Source organism: Echinococcus granulosus (genome assembly GCF_000524195.1).
Source record: "Echinococcus granulosus chromosome Unknown EG_S00076, whole genome shotgun sequence".
NCBI lineage: Eukaryota > Metazoa > Platyhelminthes > Cestoda > Cyclophyllidea > Taeniidae > Echinococcus > Echinococcus granulosus.
Window position 1 is genome coordinate 276,306 of NW_020170456.1, and position 24,541 is coordinate 300,846.

Below are 24,541 nucleotides of genomic sequence, written 5' to 3' on the forward strand. Positions count from 1 at the left end.
AGGTCGTTAGCCTTAATCACTACGCCTCCACTCCTGTTAATGCCGCATAATTCTGTGCTGATATCTCAGCCACTGCCTAGGTAGTTGCAACTTCTGGACTGTTGCTCTGTGGCAACATTGCCTCTTTTTTTCTCTTTGCGTTACATCAGTTAATGCAAATTGACTGTGACCAATTTTTGTGTCTTGGCATCGGAGTTTTCTGAGTGAGCTCACCACAGAATTGGCTTAGCCAAGCGAATTAATGCCTAGGTACTGTTCTTGATCAGCTCGGAGTGTTTTATTCCCCCCCCCTCCCCTTCAAAGCATATCACAAATCTGTGGGGGAAATACTGATTTGAATTTGACCAGTTTATGTCATCTGTTAAAAGGGGTCGTTTTGGTCAGTAAGTTTTGGCTTGTAGCGTCTGAGTCTTCTCTGGGTCATAGTGGTCCGAAATGGGGGGTCATACATTCGCGGGGAGATACAACATGCTGGAATTGGAGAGCAAAACACCAAGGCTTGGGTGAATTAATGGTCCACAAGGGAAAACCACCCAAATTTTGGGCATCCCCTAATTTTTGCTGCTGACAAACAGTTCATATCTATCTCGATAGTACAACTATACACAAGGCGGATTCTTTTTTAGTTTATTAATGGTCTGGGTCTTGGTGGAAAATCGACCAGTAGATGTTTTATACTTTCTATACGGCAACAATTTTCCTCGTTTTGCTTCACCTCTTTCGTCTGACTAGTTTTTTTTCAGTCGAATTTGTTACATGCTTAACTCTGGTGTTGTAAATATCGTAGTTTAGGCGCCGTTGAAGATTGTTTCTCGTCTCCTTTGTCAAGGCTCACTGGAGACGGCTATCGGTATGTGCGGTGGATTCTGTGCGGGATCACACTTTGTTGTGGACCACCAGCGGTTGTCGGGTCAGGGTTACTGCTTCTCCGCCTCCCTGCCTCCGATGCTCGCGGCAGCAGCCCAGGCTGCTGTGGAGCAGCTAGGCGTGGAGGATGGCGTGCGGCAGTCGCAACTACGCGACCTCTCCCACCGTCTCCAGGCCGCGTTGGCGGAGGCGCCGCTGGCTCAATTCTGGAGCCTTGACTTCCACTCAAATCCTGATTCACCAGTGAAGCACATCCGCCTGGCTGTTGGTGCCAACTCCATGGAGAGACTGGAGCACGCCTGTGATCTTGCTGCTGCTTTGCCGCGAGCCGATGCATCGGAATTGAAGAAGGAGCTCGAGGCCACGCCGGTGCTTCTTACAGTGGCGCGGTTAGTAAAACAATCAATCCCCTAGTTCTAAGCTGTAGGACTTGACTAGAAACTTTCAAAGTAGATTTTAAAAAATAAATAGCTCTATTAGCCTCGTTGAGAAGTGACAGGTGCTTTCTATTTTGAAAACCTGCCTACGTAACTTTGGCGACTCGTCTTCTTTTTAATTTGACTGATTTGGAAAAGCTCTACCCTCTTGTAACCTGCCGTTAAGTTCCCATCTCTCTTCTGGGAAAGTTGGTGACTTTTTTGGCCATAAAAAGAAGAGCTCAAGCTTTATAGATTCACTCGTAAGTTATATTTCTAAGTTGTGGAGGCGCCTGCGTCTCCGCATTACTCATAGTCAAGATGGCGCTGAGGGGTTTGCTATTCCCCTCTTTTATTGTTAAGTCATAAAATTTGGTTTTTTGCTAAGGGCAGGCAGTAGTTCATATCAAACTTTATTTCTTCTCCGACTCATTCATTGCTTGATTGGTCCCAAGCCTAGTTGTCGCCAGCTCCTCTCACCCAATGCATCTTCGTCTGTCCCTTTTGGAGTATCTTTGGACTTTGTTCTTACTTTTCCATCTTGCCTTTTTTGGCGCCTTTCGCGTCTGCTTTCTTGAAGATATTCGGCTCCCGGCCCGTTGGCAGAGCCTTGATGTCGAGAACCGAATTTGCCTCAGCAAATTCCGACTTTTCTTTTTACCCGTACAGCAAAAAGTTGGCGATTTCGATAAGATGAAAGGGACCCTTGTCGACCTAACCTCTTTATCCTAAAATCGGAAACTGTCTAGTTGAAGAATTTTGTTTTTTGGGTAATTGGTGGCAAATCCTCCGAAATTGGGCCACAATTCTATCAATACTCTTCGTCCACATTACTGATGAATGACAACCAGGGAAGGGACGACAGAAAAAGGGTTATTTGTGTCAGCTTTCCGCATTGGCGAGAAGCACACTCGCACACACAGACGTGGCAGGCTCACATAAATGCCTCCTGCCAGAAGGAACACACGAAATAAGTTGATGTGTATGTGGGTGGGGAAAAAAAAGCAAATAAATTACGGGAGGCGTTTACCTTCTTAGCTGGGAAAAGCTCTTCAATTACCCACCTAACTGGTTGAATTGAAACCCCTTCTCGAGTGGGCACCTGAACCTACCATCTGGTGTTTCTTTTTAAACTTTGAACGATTGCAGAGGGCTAGGTCTCCAGAACTGGAAGCCTTCCCCGACAAGACACAAGTTGTCTGCGAATTTTACCCCAATTCCATTCGTCTCCGTTTCTGTCTTCGCTTTTATTCCTGTAAGAATTGTCATCTGCTTGATATATGAATATGCGATGCCAAAAGAAATTGTTAGTCACGCATTGAGGAGGTAGTACGAGGGGGGAATACGGATGAGGCAGTGTCCTCTACCACCCCTCTCCTCTCTCTCTCTCTCTCTCTCTGCATCCCATCCCAGAGGATAGTTGGAGATTTTGCTTTTTTTCTTTCACCTCTTTAACCCACCAATTCAATCATAATTGATGTTTGATCTTAAGGATGTGGGCTATCTCTTCTGGGTAATCCATCCTACTCCAAGTAAGCCTAGTCTCCTGGGGAATAAGTGGAGCTTTCATTTGTGAAGTATGTCGCGAGTGTATCGTTTAGTTTGCTGACAGTTGATGAATAAGTGGTGGAATGTAAAAAATCTCATTACATGGAAAGAAATAAGGACCACACTGTAGCACCTTGAGTCTTACTGTCAACTTTTCCCTCTCAGTTGAAGGGGCCTGGAAACGAAGAATGGGACATTTGTCAGGGCAAGTTGCAATCTGATTGGCTAGAGGTTGGAGTAGATGTAGAACGCTCTCAACCTGAGGATAATTGCATTTTCTTATTTGCATTTTCTAGCTCCAACTGAATCGGTAAATAAAATTAGATTGTCCCGTCACGTAGTCGGAGCTGTGATGCTCAATTATCCCTCTGAGAGGGCATGAATGTTTATCTGCCCTCTTTAGCCTTGAAGCAGCGTAGCAACTGCTAACCACTCCACTTGTTGATGTCCTGATCTTGTAGTACAAACATCTGGGTTGGTTGTCACCTTAGAGGGGCTGAATGACCTGTCCCCCTTAACCTTGAAGCAGCGCAGTGGCCCGCGGTCACACCAGTTGTTGGTGTGCTGGTGATGTTGTCCAAACTCGATGCTTTTGGCCCCACTCTGGTCTTCGTGAATCCTTTTTTCCTCCTCATTTCTGGTATAATAGACGGAGACCATTTTGTGGAGATTGGAGACTAATGTGACAGGTGAATGTTTCAATAGTTAAACTGGTAGAATTTTGCCGAAAAATTGGAACGTCTCTGCTTTACACGTTCGGAGATTGAATTAAACTTTTTGTTTTTACCGTGTTTACTTTCTTCTGTCGAATTTTGTGATCCTTCTAGCCGCAAAAAGTTTTGCCCGCCTTTTAACGCATGGAGAGATTGGCATAGCGATAGCACCCCCCATTTACATTCACCAGGACTAACCAACAAAAAGTTCTAGTGTTTCATGATCCGCACCGATTTTTTCCCCTATTTTCTATCCCCTTTAGCCACACAAGCAACACACTGAGGAAGATTCCAGAGCCGAGTATTCGACTAGCTCTGAATTGCTCAATGACTACGGCAGAGTTGGATCACGTCTGCGAGGTGCTTCGAAAGGTCGGCGAGACCATGGCGGGGGCAGAGGCCACGTTATAGTAGTATCACTGTGCACGCTAATATCCTTTCTCTACGAAATAACAAAAGTAACTGGTTTCTTCTTTTTGATCTTACTGTGACTTTTCTGGATCGTCTTTCTTTCTCTTTGCGTGTCTCTGTACGTTTGTGGATTAAGATGACTTCCACTTTTTGTACTATCACTCTGTTCCTATATATATATATATCTGCTCCAATCTCTGAGTTGGACGTGAGCCATAGAAATTGTGGGGACTTTGGAAGTCATCCCCTTCTCATTTTGGCGAGAAGGGGAATAAAAATCCACTGTGAATTCTTCGGTTTGATCTTCATGAAGTTTGTTGTGCTTTACTCCTTGAGGGCTGTACTTTCAACCCGGCGGTCTAGTCTTCTCCTCGACTTCCGTACCTGATTGAGGTCTTAGAACTAGATTGATGCTTATGTAGTGTCACAGAAGGGTTGAATATAGGCATAATCACTGTTTTAGTGTGGTTGACCACTGGGCGGAGAGTTCAGCTGTGCAGAGTTTGCGGAGTGAAACGCCTTGTCACCGGTAAAGAGGGACAGTTAAAAGAGTCCGAGGGCACAAACTAGGCTGCTCGGCAGACTATGTCCAAATTTTTCGCCTGGTAGACTGAATTCTGTTTACTTTGACGACTTCGGTTTTGTGTCAAGCTTGAGGGACCTTCAAGTGAGTCACTGTGTTCTCATTGGTCCGTTCTTGCAGACGTGGGTGTAGGTGATGCCAGTGCGCAGGCTACCTTTCGCCGCAAAATCACATCAATTAGTGATGCCAAAGAATGTGGTATCGTTATGTAGGAGGAGTAAGTTGCTTGAAAGGTGAGCACAAGTTTCTCATTTTTCAATTTCGTCGGGAAAGACTTCAGCTTATCTCGAGGTGTTTGCTTCTTGAATATCTACAAATTATTCGTGTTCAGCAGCGGGAAAAATTCACCAATGACGACACTTGGAGACAGTCGACAAGACCTCCAGTTGATGATACCTACATTATCGGCTCTTCTAATACAGTGAAATAAAAGATCGGACCATTCTTTAACCACTGACCCGCGTCATTTGGGATGAAGTGTTGTTTGGAGGGACACTAACGACACTACCTCCTCGTTATTGTCATCAGGTGAAGGAGCCACTGGGGAAACCGTCAAGCCTGAAGGTGATCACACTGTACTGATGAGAAACGGATTTTACAGAAGAGTGTCCCACCTCACTGTCAACCGTTCCTTCTCAAATAACACGGTATTGGCCCTGAATAAAAGGCCAACACTCCCTCCAGATTTTCACAGAAAATCATTTCCCATAACATGTCTTTGTGAGATACCTCAAGCGGTCATTTCAAAGTCAGTCTCTTCAACTTTTTTGTTTTGAATTTTTGAAAGGCTTATTGATTTCCAGTCATTTAAAAACTCTCAGCTGCTTGTACAAGTCCACGTTCCTGCTCTCATCGCAGACGAGATGGGCACAAATTTGAGCAAACTGCGTCCACATCCCAAAGTCCAGGTCGTTGAGATGGTGAAAGTGAACAAATCCTGCCAGGTACAGACCACCCTGTCTGAATGCGTGTCGTCCATAGGTGAGAAGGCGGTGGTAGTGGTGGAAACGGTCTCACGGTTGGTGGAAACCGAGTCAACAGAGCTGACATCCCTATGGAGTAAAGTGGAGGAGAAGAAAGAGTCGAAATCGGTGGAATTTGCAATTCCTATTGACACTATTGTGCCCCGACACAGACTCCTCCTAAACGAGGAGGTTCGGGAGAGTTGTGTTGAACCACACAACAGCAACAACAATAGCTACATTCCCATTGTGGATGTCACGAATGCTTTCGGTGACGCAAAAGAAGTGAAACAACCACCTCCACGAAAACGCTCCTTCAATACTGTTCTTGAGCGTCGATTTTGGATCCCCGTGGCACTTGCCCGTGTCTTCTCCGACACTCGTGATCGTCGTCTGGAGTCCATAGCTCGATTGAGTGATTGTAAGATCACTCTCTCGCCTCAAGTAAAGAAGAATGTGGTGGGAGATGTGGGTCGTATCGCGACGGTAAGAGCAGAGAATAAACGGGGTTTAGACAGGTGTGTTAATCTGCTCTCCGACAAATTCCCCGCATTTCAATTGGAGCCCAGATAACAAAAAAAACTTGCCAGAGTGTACACAAATCAGAGGTTTTGCACTGCTGGACCATTTTGATAGTCGTTGATTTGAAATAAACTGAACCTTATGCAACTAGGACTTGTCACCATGGCTGCCTAGAGAGCTCAAGCCCTTGTTTGTGGTGCAACCCTCCCACGTTTACTGCATGACTGCGACAGCCATGCAACGCGAAAAAAAACAAGACTTAGGGTTGATTGTCACAGGGAGGATCGCTTGACACCTTGTCAGAGTGGAGCACAGAGGTGAGTCTTGCCCACCGCCAGCCAGTAGTAAAGGCGTTTTTCCAAGTACATGTCAAACAATGTCACCCTGACGGTGGTTGAGGTCAGTATGTATACTTCACTTGTGAGTCATGCATAAGTCGGTCACCCTACGGCAGGTGTGTCTGGGTGTCCCTTTGTTCCAACTTATCCACTCCACTCGTAAGGAAACAATGAAAATAGCGGGTCACCTAAAGAGGTAGACTTTTATTGTTGGATAAGAAAGAGCGCGTTTTCCAGAATATGTGATGAGTCATCGAGAATGGAAACTTCTAGAAAGTTGGACGGGAAGTTTTGCCTGGGCAGAGCTGGGGGGGGGGGGACAGGTCTCCGGGACTGGACTGCTGTCGGTCAATCGGATCGAAAAGCGGGAGGAACAAAGAGACCCAACAGAGCTAAAGGTGAGTAAGAAGCCAAAAAATGGAAAACAAAGTGAACTTTAATAAGTGGGGCAGTTTTAAACGGCTACACAGGTTTTGAATACAACACGCATGATTGCGTTTTGCATCGCGTGAACAATGTCCACTAGAGGTGCAAATCAGGCGCGGCTGGAGAGGTGAAATTTAACTTGAAGCCACAAAAGAATTAAAGAATTTGCCAATTTATGTTTTTGAGGGAGATTTAGCCCTTTTAACCACTGTTTAAGCATGCAATTTTGCTAGAAAAGAGGTGTTGCAGCTGAATACACAATTTTACGGCCTCGATCTTGAAAGGGACTTATTTTGCAACATCGTGTAATCTTCATCCTCAAGGTGCATACTTTTCCCTTGCAAAAGACTGGAAGGATGGTTAGACACCTGTCTGACATGCAAACTTTACTAAATAAATAGACGCTCATGACTTTTTGAATAAGCTCAAAGGCGGGTCGCTTTTTCTTCACTTATGTGGTGTCGGAGGAGCTCTGCCCCCAACCATATCAGTAGGACAATCCCCTGATAGGCGGCTCTGCTCTGCAAGGGAGGGCTCTGTCCTCCCCTTATTAGAACGCGTGTATTGGCTGTCTGTTTACAGAAGGCGATTGCGTGTAAGCCATGCTTCCACCAGACTGAAAGATCGGCCGACATGCTTCAAAGACGAAGGCGCATGGCACGCTCAACGACGATCAGTTACTACTCTCTGGCCTTCACCTTTTCCAAATGAAATATAAGCTTCGCAAGGGGACACTTTGAACTCCTCCTCCACGAGGCTGCAAGAAAAATCTCTAAAAACGGATGCCCTATTTTGATATTTCCTAAACTTCAAAACAAGTGACGGGTAGATTAAAAGACCCCTAAAGCCATAAGTGTGAGAACAGCGCCACCTTTGGCCATAAAAGGATAAACTTATTAAATTTACTAAAGTTAATTCTTAAAATGTAATTCTACTTCTCTTTCATTTGTCTTTTTACTCTTTCCCTGTCAATTGGGAGGGCTGAGGGGGTAGAGGGAGTTGAGTGTAGATTAAGCAGGTCATTGTCCAATTTAAATGCTCGCGATTTTTCGGCGGTGCTTTAAACTAACATTTTTAAAATAAAGCGCTGTAAATTAACTGCGCAATTCAACTCAATGGAACACGCACTGGTGTGTCCGATCACGCAAGTATTGTTACGGTTTTGTTTTTAATTGTTCCAGTGGCAGCAGAAACGGCAGGAGTCTGCAGGCGATTTGGTTGTTCAGGTTTATTTCAATTAAACACTGTGTCTGCTAATTTGTGAGTGGAAAAAATTTCTGGTTGATAAATTCATCACTTCTATTTCTGGAGGGAACCCTTCCATTACCTCACGTACACGACACGAGGTCCTTCCACGGGGCAGTTTAGCGGCGGTGTTATGAGGTATGCGGTTCGGAGTTGACCTTTAACAATTGACACACTTTTGGCCTTCAGCAAGTAAACAACTCTGTCTGTGGTACCCCTCCTAACTATTGGCACCTTTAAAGCGCTTGTTTGCCTAACAAACGTCGGAATGCAAAGGCTATCTCCCATGACAAGGCAAGGCGTCGGCATCTACTCACGAGAGGGTGTACATACAAGTGAATAGAGGTGAAGAGCATCCCGATCGCCACTGAGACCCACTGTCTACCATTTGTTTAGCAGGGCTGATTTGTGTGTAAATGAATCGAATTCGGCCCATTTTGGACACTTCTTGATAAGTTCATGCTTAAGTAGGGAGTCATGCTAAACGTGTGGTGCCCAGCTAACTTCTCCAATCACCTCTCGTCAAAGAACACTTTTACCACGCACCAAGGCTTCCCCAAATGCGAAGGTTCTTCAGCCTTGCAAACCGCTTCAAGTCGACTATTGGAGCTTCAGGCAACGGTGAATTGCATCCATCAAACGCATCACTTACACCGCTTCCAATAAGCTTTTCCATCCCCTACCATTGTTAAGGCATCGAAAAGGTAGGAGTGCCCTGCATCCATTCCTTCATTAAGGTCATTTTTAAACCTTAAAATTCATAACTGATCATTTCTAAGGGTTTTTTGAGGCAAACGTGTCTCCGCGGCGTCAAACTAGTAAGGAATGCCACTGTCATGCATTGCGTGATGCGTCTACGCGAATGCGCAAGAAACGGTCAAGTGGGTTTGATCAATAGAGACATCCTTTTCCTTAGGGACAAAGCACGAGCTCAATCCACCCCGTTTTGTCACATCCTCCCCGCGTTCTCCTGTCCGTTTCTCCTGCGCAGCGTTGGCAGCATCGACGATGAACTAAAGTAAGTTGTCGAGGTTGAGGATTTTCTAAAATTCTGAACGGAGAGATATTAAGAATAAAGTTGTAGAAAGAAAAATGAGATCATTGCCTTTATTTCTAAGAGGTGAAATGAGTCACACAAAGAACTAAATTTTTAATTTGCCTTCACTGCCGAAAAACTTCACTCCTATTGGCTCCAAGCAGCCCAATCATCGAGCCCAAACTTCTAAAATATGTTTTAATCAGGAAAATTCCTCCTCCATTGAATTTTTTAATAAAATAATTTTGCCTTTTCTGCATTTTGGAATTAACTTCGTTTGTATTCGTCCTGTGGCTAGAAATCCCCATTTACTGAACTGATGACGTCCTCCTTTAAAGTAAAAAAAGGCATTCTCATGGCCTTGATCCCAATTTATTCGTAACTTATGCACAATGGACTGCCCTGTCCACTCGCTTCCCCTTCTATTTACTCTGGTTGTTTCTCACTACAAAGGTGAACTTTTTGTCGTCCTCTAACTTTTCGCACCTGTCAGGTCAATACAAGGGGAGGAATTTATTTCCATGGGAAATCTTCCCAAAATTGTCTCTATGATGCAAGGAGTACCTGAGTTACACATTTAAGACCTATGAGATGCGGGGATACAAAAAAATCTTAAAGGTAAGAGGATAAACCATGATTGAGGGCAAGTGAAGGTGTAGATCTATCACACCAGTCTGCAGAAGGCCACAAACCTGTGACTTCCAGTCTCGCGAAACCACTTGATACATGTCGGAGCTCTCAAAATGCCACCAAGCCTGTCAGTGACAAACTCAGCTGTGTTAGCCACAAGTCTGGAGTTTGTGATCGTCTTTTGGATGACTAATGTTTGGCATGACCTTGTGATCATCACTGTGATCAATTTAGAGTCGTGACAACCGAGATTACCTGAAAGTCACTTAAGATCAAAGCCACATGACAGGTTGGCAAGTCCCAAATCCAAACACGCATACAAATTCTGCAGTGTTTTTCCACATATTTTATGACAAAAATGTCGGGTGGATCTAACTGCGGTATTCAAGCTGGTCCACAGCTTTGAGGAACCGAGTTTAAACACTTTCAGTTGTTTTATTCAAATCTTAACAAAAAACTGCATAATTCGAAGGGGATTTTTCTAGCTATGCCTTCCGTTGATTACAGTAGGGCAAAAAAATTTGAGATGAGTTTTCATTGAACATGATGAAATGATCGTACAAAACCGTGTACAACAACGGCGAATCAAGAAATTTCCTCTTCCTTTCAGCAGTTCCTCCCGTCCGTCACTAGGAGACAACCTCTAAAGTGACAGGAACCCTTCTTACCGTAAAGTTAGGAAATCTGGCCTCAATGAGATTGCGGCACTTGGCCATACCATAGGTGGTGACGGAGCGAATGAGCACCTTGCGTTTGGGAATACCAAAAGGATCCAACTTGGAGTCGTTAGTTAGTTCAATGCTGCAGCCACTGCTGCGTGCAATACTCTTCAATCTACGATCATTCTTGTCAGTGAAGATACTTAATGCTGTCTCTGGCACCCAGAAGTGACACTCATATCTTCCGCGTTTGTTCTCCTCCATTCCTGGAGCATCTTGAGGTGGAGCTGCAGTGGTGGAGACCATCTTACGAGGTTTTCTAGACTTCTGTGAGGCCATCATTTTAGATGAGGGTATGGAAGTCCTTTGTGTAAGCTTCTTTTTATAGCCACGAGAATCAGCCGCTGAATCTGAGTCGACAGTTGATTCTACATGTGTGAAATCTGTCCCCGAGTGTAGAGTGGGAACTGTTGAAGGTGTGGAACTACTTTGAAAGCTCAATTCAACACTCGAAGTTTTAGAACAGAGTGAAGTTGGACTGATTTTCATCGCTGAGGTCTGTAGAGGCGAAACTGCAGAGTTCTCCACCTTTTCAAAATCACCTTTTGGTGACGGTTGATAGGTGACCTCAACCGATGGGAACTGCGAATCGACGTCTTTGCGTTTCAGACGTAGCAGATTCCAGCCACATTGGTTGGAGGGCAATTTGGAGATTTTTGATCCCATGGCGGAGCACTGATGGACTGCTACTGCAGGTCACAATTATGCCTATGAACTAATGACCTTGAAAAATTTTAAAAATTGTCGAAAGCGATCGATAAGTTCTTTTTGTCTTCTTTCCCGCTCCTACGTCAGGGGCAGCTGATCGCTGGTCATTATTCCAAAAATTTGGAAAAAAAATGAAAGGAAATGAAAATTTAACTCCCGTATATGGGTTAGTGGATTTAATTTTACCTAAAAGCGGTGTTCCCCTTTTATTTGCAATGATTTTTAGCATTTCCAGTGTTGGTGGTCGGCTGGGCAACTCAACTGTCAGGCCACAGGTGCTGCCACCGCTTCAATTGCCCAGCCTTTTGGTCTTTACAAGTTGAATTTTCGTTTTTAATACTAGATATCATGAATACTTGAGAAAGGTGTGTCACATATGAGTGACGCTTTTTGCTTATGTTATCTTCGTATCTGTGGAAGAAATTGAAGCATCAAAGCCACCCGTCCCTCTATAAGTTCATTTCTACAAGGTGATTTAAAGGCCTAGGAGACTAGAGAAACGTGATACTATGAATGTCCCTCGTACCCGTCTCGGAGGTAAATTTGCGGCAGGTTTATCATACGTAAAGAAGCCGACAATTTTGTATCGCAGACAATACATCCGTTCACCTTAAATTTCACAATATGCAGGTTTGTGAAAGAGGGGATAGAAGTTAAAAACGTGATGAAGATGAGGACATTGGTGTTCTGGTGGTTAACTGGGCCTTATGAACAAGCAAGTGTTTGCAGTGAGCTTCGCCGATAACAGCACGAATATCCCGTAAATGACATTTTTCGCCGTTTTTGACAAGCGACTACTTGGAAATCCTCCATGGTTTTACCTATTCTGCAAACACACCTCCTTTAGCGACACTAGAAAAGGCGAAAACCCAATGGAGAAATATGAAGGCAACAAAAGTAGTGTGGATGCATCATTCTCTTCCTTCCTGCCTCAACTCCATCCCTAGCAGTGGTACAAGATCTTTTTGCGAGTAAATTCTAAAGCGATTTGATGCATAAGGTCTTGCTCTACCACGCAAGCGTGATTAACTAAGTCCACCTCATTCCCAAAAAAGTATTTTTTACATATTCTCCACCTGTATCACATCAAATGGAAAATCGCGGCTGTAATTGTCCTTTGACCTTCGGGAAGGAGAGGATTTCTTTCAGAGTACACACACATATGCACACAAACACAGGACAAGTATATTATCTTAGCAAACCAGTTTGCCTTTGAAAGGGTGGGTTAAGCAAGCCCTCTTCTTCTGGCGATAAGCAATGATGTGCTTCCTGGAGGAGAGGGGTGTTTACAGCCTCATCGGAGATATTTTCTTCGCCATATTTTACGACACCTTTTATTCTTGCGAGTTCGAATTTTTCCGATCCTGACAAATTTCTTTTATATTTGAGGAAAATAGTTGTATTTAGAGCTATCAACTGCCTGCCAAATGCATTGTTTGTTCTCAAGATCACCGATAAATGATAAACAGGTAAGAGTTAAGACTACGGAATAGCTTTGTCTTCGTTCGTAGCTAGTCGGCCGTGGGTATTATTGCCCTCTACATCAACTGGTGAAGTAGATGGGATTGATGTACCTCCGCCACACTTGGATATGCTACTCGAGCAGCAGCGGGATTTAATGACGAAGTCAGTACAGACGAAGGTTTCGACCACAGCACCATTAATTGGTAGTATTAGTAGCACCGCAGCGGTTTCACCAATAATCCCCAAGTTCAGGAGGCATGAAAACCTGTTCGTCTCCCTTGCACTCTGCAGGATGGCGTGTGGAAGGCTCAGCCCTGCTATGCTTGATCCGAATCCGCGAGAATGGACCTTTGACGAGACGGTAGAATCTAACTGACTGGCCCTAGGTCTTTGACACGCTGTGCAATTGCTTGATACTTGGAAAGAATGAGACAGATGACTAATAGACAAGCTGAAGTCATTACTTGTCGACCTGTCTATTATCGTCTGTCGCCGTCAATTAACAAATATTTGCCAATATTCGGGTAGGTTTTCTAAATTGTCCAAAGAAAGTCCCAGACGTCAAACTTGTCCTACTCCCTAAAAAGTGCTAACTTTTGATCAAACTACGGTATAAAGGCCGAGGTAGACTCAAAGCCCATTTAGTGAATCAGTGCACCTTCACTGACCTAGTGCCAATGACGTGGGAGACCTCTCTTTCCCTGATGCCACTGCGGGGCCTAGAATCGTATCAGAATCTGCATTGGCAAACAGGACCGATGTCTCTACTGCAACAGTGTTGGCCCTCCGGCCACCTGAACTGGCATCGGATCCTCTTGCCCTTCTCTGCGACCTTTTCCTCCAAGTTGTTCAAGCGCGCGCTCTGAAGGCAGTAGCAAAAGTGACACGTAGAGAGAAGTTTTTCTCCGTTGTCAAGGCTATATCAAAAGACCTTCATAAATACGAGGATAATCTGTCTTTGACAGTCGGGATTTTTCCACTATAACTTCTCAAAGTGTTACAAGAGGCCAATCAGATGTGAATGCGGTATTATCTCGGCTTATAAGGTGACAGCTAAGCTTCGATCACTTCTATCTGATAACAAATGGGTTGATAAGCAGAGGAGGGTAGTAGAGGGCACAATAAGTGACATGGTAACAGTAGATATAAACAGTGGTGTGGACTTTTAAGCCCAAAATCAAAAGTGGTGCGAACTTCTCGGTTAAGTGTTGGTACCTACAATTGAAAATTCGAAAACGGTTTAAGTGCAGATGACACCACTTCCTCGGGGAGTGAATTCATTTTCTGCTGCCACAGCATGCCTTCACCCTCATTCGGTGGTCTAAAGAGTCAAATTTTTTACATCTAGTATGCGAATTCCCGGCTGAGTCCGTGTTATTAGATGTCAGGCGCTCGGACGCAAGTGAGGGTTGTGCTAAACACCCAGTTGCCTCATCGCAAAAGAATGTCTCAGTGACCATTTCTACCTTCTTACATAGGCTGAGAATTTTCCAAGAGGGATCGCAGGAGCTCCGTCGCATTGCTTCAATAGACTGGCTCTAAAATGTTCTACCAAATCTATCCGAGAACCACTGAATGCTCATTTCTCAGGCTCGTCTAAATTCCCACCTGACTTCCCGGAATTTGCAATTATAAGTCCCAGAAAAGATAATATTTCCAAAGTCAAAAATCTCTCATTTCTTCAACCTTGTTTCTTTTAAATAAATGAAACATCTGTCTGCTGTTTCAACGCTGGCAGGGTGGGAAGGGGGGTTTGGCGTTGAGAGAAAGGAAAATTAAGTCCCAACAAACAGATGCCAACTTATTTGCCATGGGGGAAGTTGTCCATCTCCACCCTTCGCCAACTTTTAAAATCTCTCTACTATTTATATTTTGACAGTTATTGATTGACATTTTGCTTCTCAGAGTTTTTTTTGTTTTCATCTTTTAGGTGGCAAGCGGACTTCCTTGTTTCCCGAGGTGGAGACTAGCGCCCGTCCAACACTACCCTTACTACACAGATATAAGGTATCTCCTTGCCATTAATTCGCTCGATATCCAAGGGACTAGAATCGAGAGGGAGAAGGGGAAAGCATTAACACTCAATTCTCGAAAATGAGGATTTTATTTCTGAGCGGCTCACCAAATAAATTGCAGAAATTGGACAAAATTTTTTTTCTGTTAAAAGTGACAATTTGACAATGAAAGTAACACGTCATTATTCAAAACTTGACAAGTGCGTCGAATTGGGGAAAAAATGGGTTATTTTTGAAGGGCCTGCAATTACTCCTATTTACCAAAGCCAAGGTGACGTCGATACTAGCGCCAACGTCCGATCCCAATGCCGCGCGCTGATTGGCCAGGAGGTTGCCCAAGAGCACACATGATTGGTGGTCACAGCCGCCAACGTTGAGCTGTCAGGATTCGAGTTAACGAGTTTCATTTGGACATAAGAACACATATTTTGGCGCGTCAAATCATGTCACTTGGTCAGCCAAGGTCGCAGCCACCAGGTTTAGGTATAAATTCAACTGGTACTCAATGCAGACCGGAAAATCTACTCAGTGTCTGTGTCCATTTGGAGCAGAGGTCCTCCAACACTGCGGCCAGTACGGATTCTGAATTTACGGAATTTTGCTCTAGTGGTACGTGGGAATTTGGGTTATGAACAATTGCCGTGTCTGTGGCCTTGTGACACATGCTGCAAAATTTGTAAATCAAGCTATGAAAAACCGTAAAATAGTGGTGGATTTTTTCCCTCCACTAGTGTAAAATACACCCCCACATTATTGCTCGAGAAATGTTTTCTGATTTTTACCCCTACCTTTTAAAAGTGCATACGCTATCTAGATGTCTCGCCTCATGCCAAATACTCTGAGGCGCGAGCTCTCAGCCATGATGAAGTAACCCATGCTTGGAAAGAAATTAGTGAATTTTTAAACGCGTTACTCTGAATTGTTTTAATAATTTTTTGGCCCTCTTAGAATTTCTGTTTTTGTAGTTTATGTGTCTAGTAAACGTGGCACTTTATTTTCTTAAGTAAGTGACCCAAAATAAACTTAAAACTTAAGGAGTCCAACCTTGACCTGTGCATTACAAATGCCGTGTTGGCATGCTGTGGGTCCGTGACCCAGACACTGTAAACCCCACAAATTCTTGCAGCATTAGAGGGGAGATGTGGGCTTCAATGATCACCCAGGCCATAGCACCGGAAATGTGAGGTAATCAGTTGGGGGGAAAAAGAGGGGATGGGAGGATAAATGGTTCCCCAATTACGGATATGTGCGTGACTTGATGTCGCCAAAATTGAGGACAGTGTAAATTTCATCCAGTTTTTTCACACAATATTGCACCATTTTTTTACCACTCTCTTCCTTGTTTTAACTTTAAAATATGCCCTGAAATAAGTAGATGAGCACAAATGGGGATCCAATTGGCAACTTTGACTTTTGTTGTCTATAAAAAGTGAGTATTTTATTGGCTCGTGGCCTTTGAATGATCGTCCAGATAAATGCCCTCTCGGCCTCGGTCTAACCAGTTGATGGGTTCCTTTTTTCTCCCTCTCGCCTTTTCTGTTTGGATTACAGGGGAGAAACTATCTCTGTGGAGGGAAAGTCATGACAGCTGTCAAGCTTCGCTACCATTCGATTAATCATTACAGAGATGCTGACTGTTTGTTTCGTGTCGTAGGTGTTGGGTTTTGCTGCTTGATAGTTTGAGGTTAAAGGGAAGGCAAGGATAAGGTTTTGAATAACGAGTACTTAGATGGATTGCACCTTCTCAGAAACGTGGGACATTCGGTCACTATTACTGAGGTGTAGGAGGAAATACCGGCCGAATAGGCGCGTCTTTGGGCAAATCAGCGTAGTTTGGGAGGTGAGATGCCTCTCGCAACTGCCTGGTCTAGTTATTCGTAGATTTGCCTGCCCTCCAAATGCAAAAGCGGAAAGCTTCTTCTTCCAGCAATCCGTTAATCTAACCACCTTAATATCTAGAGCAGTAGTGTTTGAATTGACGGAATAAGTAAGAACAGCCACGTCTTTATTAGTCTTTATGAATATGCAGAAAAATCAATCTCTTTTGTTAAGTTACCTTACTGTCAGTCAGAGCACGGATCATAAAGTCATTAAATCGGTGTTTGATAGTTTTACAGAGCTTTAAGCTTCAAATCTTTGCAAACGAAAGGGTTGGAGGACATATATAAACCGTGCAAAAGCAAATTTGTACTTCGGTATATTTAGCTTCAAATCAGCCAACTTCAAACTTTGACTGCGCAAACGGCCTGCTCTCCGCATGGTTCACATAGGTGGGAAGCTGACAAGTCGTCTGTCATCGAGGTTCTTAAAAGTGGTGCAAAACTGGCCATCACCTTGGAAAGCGAACCACAAAGCTTCCATTTCTAAGGCCAAAGCGTGGTAGGCAATGAAAATAGCCCGCGTGGCATCACAGTCGATCTAAACAAACGTTCCTCCTACCTCAGTCAAATCCGTTTTTAGTGCTAAAAATCTGTGAAATTTTTCTGTATATGATAGAAAATTTGATTCTAAAAAATATTTTTTAATTAGTCGTTTTGTGTGTGCTCCCTTTTTGGCAGCAACAATCGCCTTTCGGTTACCTTTTTGTATGGATTAATTATTTTGCTAAGATGAAGATGACAAAAATTTGACAAATTGCAGGGGAAAAGACGGGTAGGGTGGAGGTAGATGTGTAGAACGACGTTTATTTGATTCTATAAAACGAATGGAAAGAAGACGTTTATCTATCTAGCATGAAAAAACCTGAGAGTTTGCAGCGACTTGATGCTTTGTTTACCTGTGTGGTGAGCCACCCGGGCACTTCAGTCCCCCCATCATGGCCTTTGATGTCTTCTCTTAAGGTCGCACTGTCGTAGATTATTGTGATGTCTGAGAGGCCTTGGAATGCTGCAGAAACAACTAAAAGTAAATTCCATTTTAAAGTTTTGCGGATTTAATCTGACACTCTAAAGTGGCTAGTGGACAAACAAGAAAGAGTTAGTATTAATCATATAAACACATGTAGAGAAAAATGAAAGGGTCTCTGAATGGGTTTGATTGCCTTATTGGTAGAGCTCGAAGTCATTTGGGTGTGCGAATCTGACAGATAGATTCTCTCTCTCTCTCTCTCTCTTACTCTCCTGGGATATGCCATCCATTTCGCTGCAGTAATTTAATGTGGTTTCATGCCTTTGGCGAAACTCGGGATTATGCCTTAGGCAAAATCGAGCAAAAATCAAAATTTAGGGGCTATTTTTTAATGAAAAAGTGTCTTTTACATTCAGATATGGTGAGCCTTTACTTTCTAGTTTCATCACCAGAAAGGGAGTACACTACTTCTCCGATCTCATCAGTCGGAAAAAAACACTTTTTGCTCCTAGATGTTTACGTCCTGTTCTGTGGTCAAACCATATCTCCTGTGATATCGCGCAATGCTACTGAATGGCCATATCAGTAGTGGCGAATTTCATCAACGATATAAAAGAAATTTAGATAGATAAGCAGGCAAACGCTTTTTCTTTTCTTCGCATAATCTTCTCGGCATAATCTTTTTACAGCTAATGTGCAAAATGCGCTAAACAGATTAAGGGAAAAAGAACTCTATAATTTTTTATTTCGCCTTTTTTTCCGCACCTCACTTAACAAATACTCTTGACTCCCCTTCTGCAAAATCTCAAAGTGAAATTGAATTACCTGGCTTAAAAAAGAATTAGCTAACTTTATCTTCCTCTTGCCCTTCTTCTCTGTTAAAAGGAAAGAATCACCAAGAGCGGAGGCAAAGTGGCGGCAAATTTAGAGGCGCCAATGTACTTCTGGGACAAATTAATAAGTGTGGACTCCAAAAGTGCAGAGCATTACACCCCACACGGTGTCCCGTTTGATGAATATGCGTAATATTTGACAAAATTAGATGACCGCCCATTGGCCTAAGCCTCGAGAACTTAAGCCTCTTTTTTCACCATATTATAATAAAACTGTAGACGTACTTTTCGGAAGTCGAGTAACTTCCACTTTCCCCTCCCCCCTCCAAATAAAATAGCGAACCCAGGCGCACTTACTTAAGCCAAAATGTGTGCTCATTTGATTAGTTTACTTAAACAAGTCGAATTTGGACTTATATGCAGCAAATAACCCTTTTTAGTAACTGTCTTGGAGACAATTGGAATTACTTTTTCCCGCCTAATTATCAAATGTTTTGGTAATTTTTTGGGTCAGAAAGTCGTCTCAACGATTGCAAGAAAAGCCTTACTTGCATACTACTTAAAAGTAACTAAGGCGCCTGATCCATCTTTTGTAGGTACCATGTATGGAAGCATTGAAGTGACGCTTCATAAGCAAAAATATGCCTCATTGGGTATAACCGTCTCCGGGGGTGTTGATCGTGGATACCCCCCCCGCATCACCACCATCAAACCCGGATCCATAGCTGACAAGTGAGCTGTACTCTTCACGTTTGAGTGTCAACTAGGACATAATTGGTTGTCATTATTTGATGTATATCCACTTGATGTATCTCTTTCATTGACAGAAGTGACTGCATCCTTGTCAATGATGTGATAAAATCAATAAATGGAGCAGCAACCGCCAATTTAACCCACGAACAGATTGTCAAACTTACCAAGAATGCGGATGCTACAATTCGCTTGGGATTAGAGTACGTTCTCACCGACTCAGGTAAGAATAATTTCCCTTTTTTATTTAGAAAAATTAAAAAAACTGCTCTACAATGAGAGTATTCCAAAAGTATTAACTCCAATTTTGACATTCCCAAATAAGTAGAATGAGAGAAAAAATTAAAAAGGGAAAAAGTTTAGTCTTGCCTTCTTTTTTATGAATTCCAGGCCTGTCTGATTAACCACCTAGTGTAAGAAGCTGGAGCTGGACTTCCTGCTGCTGTTCGGTAGGGGCCTAGATGTAGACAGAAAACCATCTCCAATGACTTGTAGAGAGAGAGAGGGCGGGAGACGTATGTGCAGATGGTGCGCGAATCTTCCTGCCACATTCCTTTGTGTTTTGTTCCCATAGGCGAATAAATCCCCCTCTCGCTTCCTCGCCTTTGGGTGGGGATGAACATCAAGGAATGCATTGATCGTATCCCATTGGCCAGATGGAAGTGATCATGAAGTACTATCATTACATTCTCCTTGATTTTGGTATAAATTTGGCTGATCAATCTTTCAAAAAGTAAGCATTAGAAGGTGTTTGGGGGGTAGGAGGAGGGTAAAACATTAATATTGACTCCCACACCGCTGTCGACTTTATACGATGCGACCTTCAAGTGGCCTTCAGGTAATGGGTCTCAACGAGTTCATATTCTTGTTGACAACCCTTTCCAACGATGCCACTACAAGCGTCTACAAATAAGGTGAATCTCAGAGGCGAATCTACCACCACAGATCAGATAGATGATTATTCTGTTGTGTCAACAACGGTAAATTTGACTGGTCCTTACAAAATACACTTATTTGTCAGATCGGGTGCAGTCAGCTTTATAAGAAAGTGATAAATAACGCGGATCACATGTTGGTGGAGAAAAATGTAAGAACGTCACATGTGTAGAACATGTGTTAGCGGCGTTAGAGGGTACATCCTCATTATTACATTGGATAATATGAGGTCTGAGAAAAAAAATCTAAATTGATGGTAAAATCTACCACTATTGCCAATTTTTAAACTGTCCGTTTAGAGGGAGTCAAATAAAACAAGTCGTGAACTGATACGAGTGCAAGGCCTTGGACTCCCTTGAGGAATTTGAAGACAGAGGTCTCAGTGCATGGACGGTACGGATTGTGTGTCTGACTACTTAATGACCACAAGGGATATAAAATAGGCCCTACTTTGCTTATTTGTGGCCCTTTGATTGGCCTTGAACCCTATAGTGATATTGACCAATCAGGATAAGGAAATGAGGGCGCAGCTTTCAAGACCTCCTAAAATGTTAGGCAGACTAATCACGAGAGTAATAGATTTTAGAAAATTTAAGATGAAGAGTTTTCTGGGGTGGTAGGGATCCCCAACAAGTACATTTTCATCATCACTAGTGAATAACACTGCTGGAAGCGCTTCCCACTCGATTGAGCTCGGCAGGCATACCGAGGTCTTTCCACATTCGAAGCATTTCCTGATGGTGTGTCGTTTTTTAATGCTTCTCAAATGTTTTTAGAGGTTTCTGTAGCCAGATATACTCAAATCATATTTATCCAGTTCGTCCAATATTGTTTTGACATGATAATGGTTTAATTGTTTAAAGGAAAAAAGAAGAAAAGAGAAAATTGGTTTGCCGCTTGGTGTGGCTGTAAATTATGTGCTCTACTTTCACCTCGATTTCCTCCTCTAAGATAGAGTAAGTGTCAAAGAATTGTTTAATCACATCAGTGAAAAAGGGACCAGGAAATGGTAACGAACATGAGGACCATCTACCGCTAAGCGCTTCACCAATCTGCTTCTGGACTTTGGATTCCTCTACATCAACCTCTCCAGGGGTTAAGAAAAGCCTCTTCCGAGGTTACCTTGCCTTGCAAGAAATGCCTGACAAGCTCCATTCACATCCATCAGATCCGCCCGATACTCTATGACACGCTAATGACTTCGAGGGAAATCTATTGCCTCCTCTGAAAACATCCCCCGAGTTTACACACATAAAAACTTTACAATTCCTCATGGCAAAGTTGTACTGAAGGCCTTTGCAATGCTACAGTAATTTTCTATTTACTATTGCTTTGGAAGGCCTTCAAAGGTGATCTTTCAGTACCCAAGCCTAACTTTGCATATGTGGGTGTATAGAGACACGTAGAGGAAGATTTACTTCAAGTTGTGAAGTAATTTTACGGCAGTCTAATAAATGATAGTCCATGAGAGTTGTCTCAAAGTGCCGAAATGCGCTGGTTCAGTTCCACCTCGCCTCGTCTCACCGCTCCCCACCCCGCATTGCTTCGTCTCTCCTCCGTTTTTCTTTCCCTTTTTTCCTCCTCTGCTCGAAAAAATAACGGTCATTCGGATTTGACACTGCTCGTCCAAAATCCAAAAATCCAGGCTTTTTCCACCCTCTTTATATACAAATCAATTAAACTACTAGTAGTTTTGTGTCATCTTAAAGTTATCACTAATAAAGTTTACAAAATTATTGTTTTATCAATTAGGAAAGTTTAGCAGTATTGGCGCCTCCGATTGGTTGGATGACTGACAATATCCACTGACACCGACATCGATTGACGCCTTTTAAATTGCCCTTGCTTCAAATGACACTCACCTGATTAATCATGGTTATTTTTGGCCATTCCAAAAGGCATTCAGACATAATGGCATTTACTTGCCTAACGGTCAAATGCGTGTATTTAACAGAGCATAATTCTCCCAGCCTGCGCATTTCAAGAAGGGAGAAGTTGAAGAGGGTCGGGGCGGGCCGGACAGGATGAGAGAGAATGGGGAGAGAATGTACGAGTGCTTGACTTAAATTCTTTGCACTCTTCCCATATGACAGTGATATGACATTTTCTTGACTTATGATCATTCCTTCTGGTGAAGAAATTGTTGCAGGATGTTGAGGGGAGAACGCTTTCTCCTTGTGAATAGCGTAGGCTCTCTCTATACGGGCGAACTGTTTTGGTACTTTTAGTGAAAGCAGCCACCACGAAGCATGCCTTTATTCATTTGGAACCAGCCAATGAGTCATTTGGGATAACTGTTCGTGGTGGACTGTCTCCAATGGGTAACGGAGTATTTCCCCTCACCATTTGTCGAATTCGACCCAAAAGTTGTGCTGATTTGTGAGTTATTTATCTCCTGTATACCAAAACAATCTCTCGTTTCTCAAAACTAAGCGAATTTATTGGTCGTGCAGAATTATGTTTATTCAGGCGCACATACTACTTAATTAGAAGGCGCATTAATTAAGTAGGTTTTTGAAAAAAAAAATATTTCAAACGCCATTCCGTATCCATTTAAAAATAGACGCATAAGGTTCCTTTCCTCATTCTTTTGCTCTAGAAACGGCTGTCTTAAACAGGGCGATCGACTATTGGCTATTGACGGTGTGCAGACTTGTGGATTAACCTGTGAGGAGTCTATGAAACTTCTTGCCTGCTATCGCAGTGGCATATCTCTATTCATTGAATACGATGTCGCTGATGTTGGTGGTAAGGAAAGAAAAGAGGGACAATAAACCAGTTCTCTGATTTGCTTTATTTAAGCTAGGAAGACATCGTAAAGCCCACACACACTTGGGCTTGGTCATTTGGGTACACGACCGCACAAACAATGTGACTGTCAGATAGTGCAAAAGGGAAGAATGAAAAGTGGAAAAGAAAAATCTGTCAGTGACGTGATTAAAATAGGGCAAAGTCTGTTGCTAGCTGCTTAAACAAATCTGCGGACAACTAACTCCTCTCTTTGCCTCGATTTCTTTAGCTGATGGTCGTCAAGGTACCGGTCCATTTGAAATTGACATTGAGAAGCTGCCATCGGAACGGTTGGGGGCAAATGTCGTGACCTTTGGTGATCCATTGCAAGGCACTAAACGCCTTCTAATCAGTCACATTCGAGATGGTAGCATTGCTGACAGGTAGGCTGACAGTTCTGTCATGGTTTACTTTTCAAAATGGCTCTCCCTTATGTTTTCTTCCTCCCCTTTTTTATCAAAACATTTTAAGATGTGGAGCGCTACAAGTTGGTGATTTGATCGAATCAATAAATGGGATGAAGTCCAGCGAACTGACCCTTCAAGAGGCCATTGGTCTTCTCAGCGACTCCGCCTCACGTTCCATTAAATTGCATATTCTTCCATGTCCAGAAATTCGTAAGTTTTTTAGTAATATCCTTGACCTACAGTAAATCACCATAAACCATGAGGGTGGACTAGTCTTTCGTGCGAACCTGTTTATAATTCAACAATTAGGATGAAGGCGGGGCGGAGGTGAGCGAAAGAAGTGGGAAGTGATGGGAGGACAGTCAAACGCTTCCCACCCACCCAAAGATGCTACGTGTTTGACATCCTTAACCCTACTTCTGGGATAACCGTATGCCCACTTTTCACTCCCCTTAGACATTCATCTTCTTCCCTCTTGTGTTGTGCTTTAAAGCGACTGAGGAAAAGTAGGAAGTAAATTAAAATGCCTGATTGAACAGCCGGTTTTCCTATCCACTGGATTACCTAATAATGAGAGAGCACATTGTAAAAACTTGTTGCTTATAAAATCATATGCTGACATAAAATTACTGCCCTGGTTGGTGATTTTGGCCAACCAATGTGAAGAAAACAAATAGGAATCCAAACCGGTTAGGCATTCTTACCTCCAATTTAATAAAAAAAAACACAAAAGTGAGGGTTCATATTTTTTTTTGAAAGTGATAGGGAAAAGCAAACTAGAAGTTGAATATTATGTATTCAGAATAACAGTGAGTCATGGTAGTATTCGAGAAGCGCAGACAGAAATTGCGAATGTGCCCCTCCCATCCCCCAATAAAATGACGGTTGCCAGTTGTGAACGCGCTACGTCGCCAGTTTGAATGGGAATGTGGCTGCTGCTGCCACTGCTGCTTCCCGACTAAAGAATTCCACAATCACCGGCATCATCATCACCGACATCACCATGCTGCCTTACATGACAATGCCTTTCTGCTTTGCCTTAAAAAATACGAAGGAAACTACATTTAAATCTTTCTAGAATCTGATTGGTGAATTTGCATTTGTACCCATATCATCGATCCATTCATAAATAATCAATAAATTTTTGGCCAGTCGGAGGTATTTGCACTAAAATCTCAGCCTAAGGGTGCAGTAAGTAAAAGTGCAAGTGCCTATCTTAACTTGCCAAGTTGGTTCGCCTCCATTTTATCTCCAGACGGCAATTTCGGGGATTAAGTAAGCAGCCTGCAAATTAACTAATTCATTTCAACCTTCCTAACTTTGGGGAATGTAACAAACGGTTTGGAGGGAGAGGCGAGGCCGGAGGAAAAAAAAA

The 24,541-nt window shown here is 43.1% G+C and overlaps 5 protein-coding genes across 5 annotated transcripts; 4 read left to right on the forward strand and 1 right to left on the reverse strand. All coding sequences in view use genetic code 11, as the record gives it.

The window, feature by feature from the left end:
• Positions 1–852: 852 nt before the first annotated feature.
• On the forward strand, positions 853–3,955 carry EGR_07407 (Serine palmitoyltransferase; the record flags this gene model as incomplete). The annotated part of the gene is made up of 2 exons (XM_024496656.1): positions 853–1,256; positions 3,808–3,955. 2 exons carry the CDS (start codon positions 853–855, stop codon positions 3,953–3,955), a joined length of 552 nt encoding a protein of 183 aa, XP_024348943.1.
• A 776-nt stretch (positions 3,956–4,731) lies between these two features.
• Positions 4,732–7,504, forward strand: EGR_07408 (hypothetical protein; the record flags this gene model as incomplete). Its single annotated transcript, XM_024496657.1, has 5 exons — positions 4,732–4,755; positions 4,870–4,959; positions 5,342–6,018; positions 6,598–6,762; positions 7,369–7,504. 5 exons carry the CDS (start codon positions 4,732–4,734, stop codon positions 7,502–7,504), a joined length of 1,092 nt encoding a protein of 363 aa, XP_024348944.1.
• A 1,381-nt stretch (positions 7,505–8,885) lies between these two features.
• Positions 8,886–11,082, reverse strand: EGR_07409 (hypothetical protein; the record flags this gene model as incomplete). Its single annotated transcript, XM_024496658.1, has 2 exons — positions 8,886–9,044; positions 10,366–11,082. 2 exons carry the CDS (start codon positions 11,080–11,082, stop codon positions 8,886–8,888), a joined length of 876 nt encoding a protein of 291 aa, XP_024348945.1.
• A 173-nt stretch (positions 11,083–11,255) lies between these two features.
• On the forward strand, positions 11,256–14,288 carry EGR_07410 (hypothetical protein; the record flags this gene model as incomplete). The annotated part of the gene is made up of 3 exons (XM_024496659.1): positions 11,256–11,387; positions 12,522–12,593; positions 14,067–14,288. The coding sequence occupies 3 exons, from the start codon at positions 11,256–11,258 to the stop codon at positions 14,286–14,288; spliced, it is 426 nt and encodes a 141-aa protein (XP_024348946.1).
• Positions 14,289–18,884: 4,596 nt separating this feature from the next.
• EGR_07411 (Glutamate receptor-interacting protein) lies at positions 18,885–23,411 on the forward strand (the record flags this gene model as incomplete). The annotated part of the gene is made up of 6 exons (XM_024496660.1): positions 18,885–19,015; positions 19,111–19,256; positions 22,198–22,348; positions 22,569–22,717; positions 22,989–23,142; positions 23,231–23,411. 6 exons carry the CDS (start codon positions 18,885–18,887, stop codon positions 23,409–23,411), a joined length of 912 nt encoding a protein of 303 aa, XP_024348947.1.
• Positions 23,412–24,541: the final 1,130 nt, after the last annotated feature.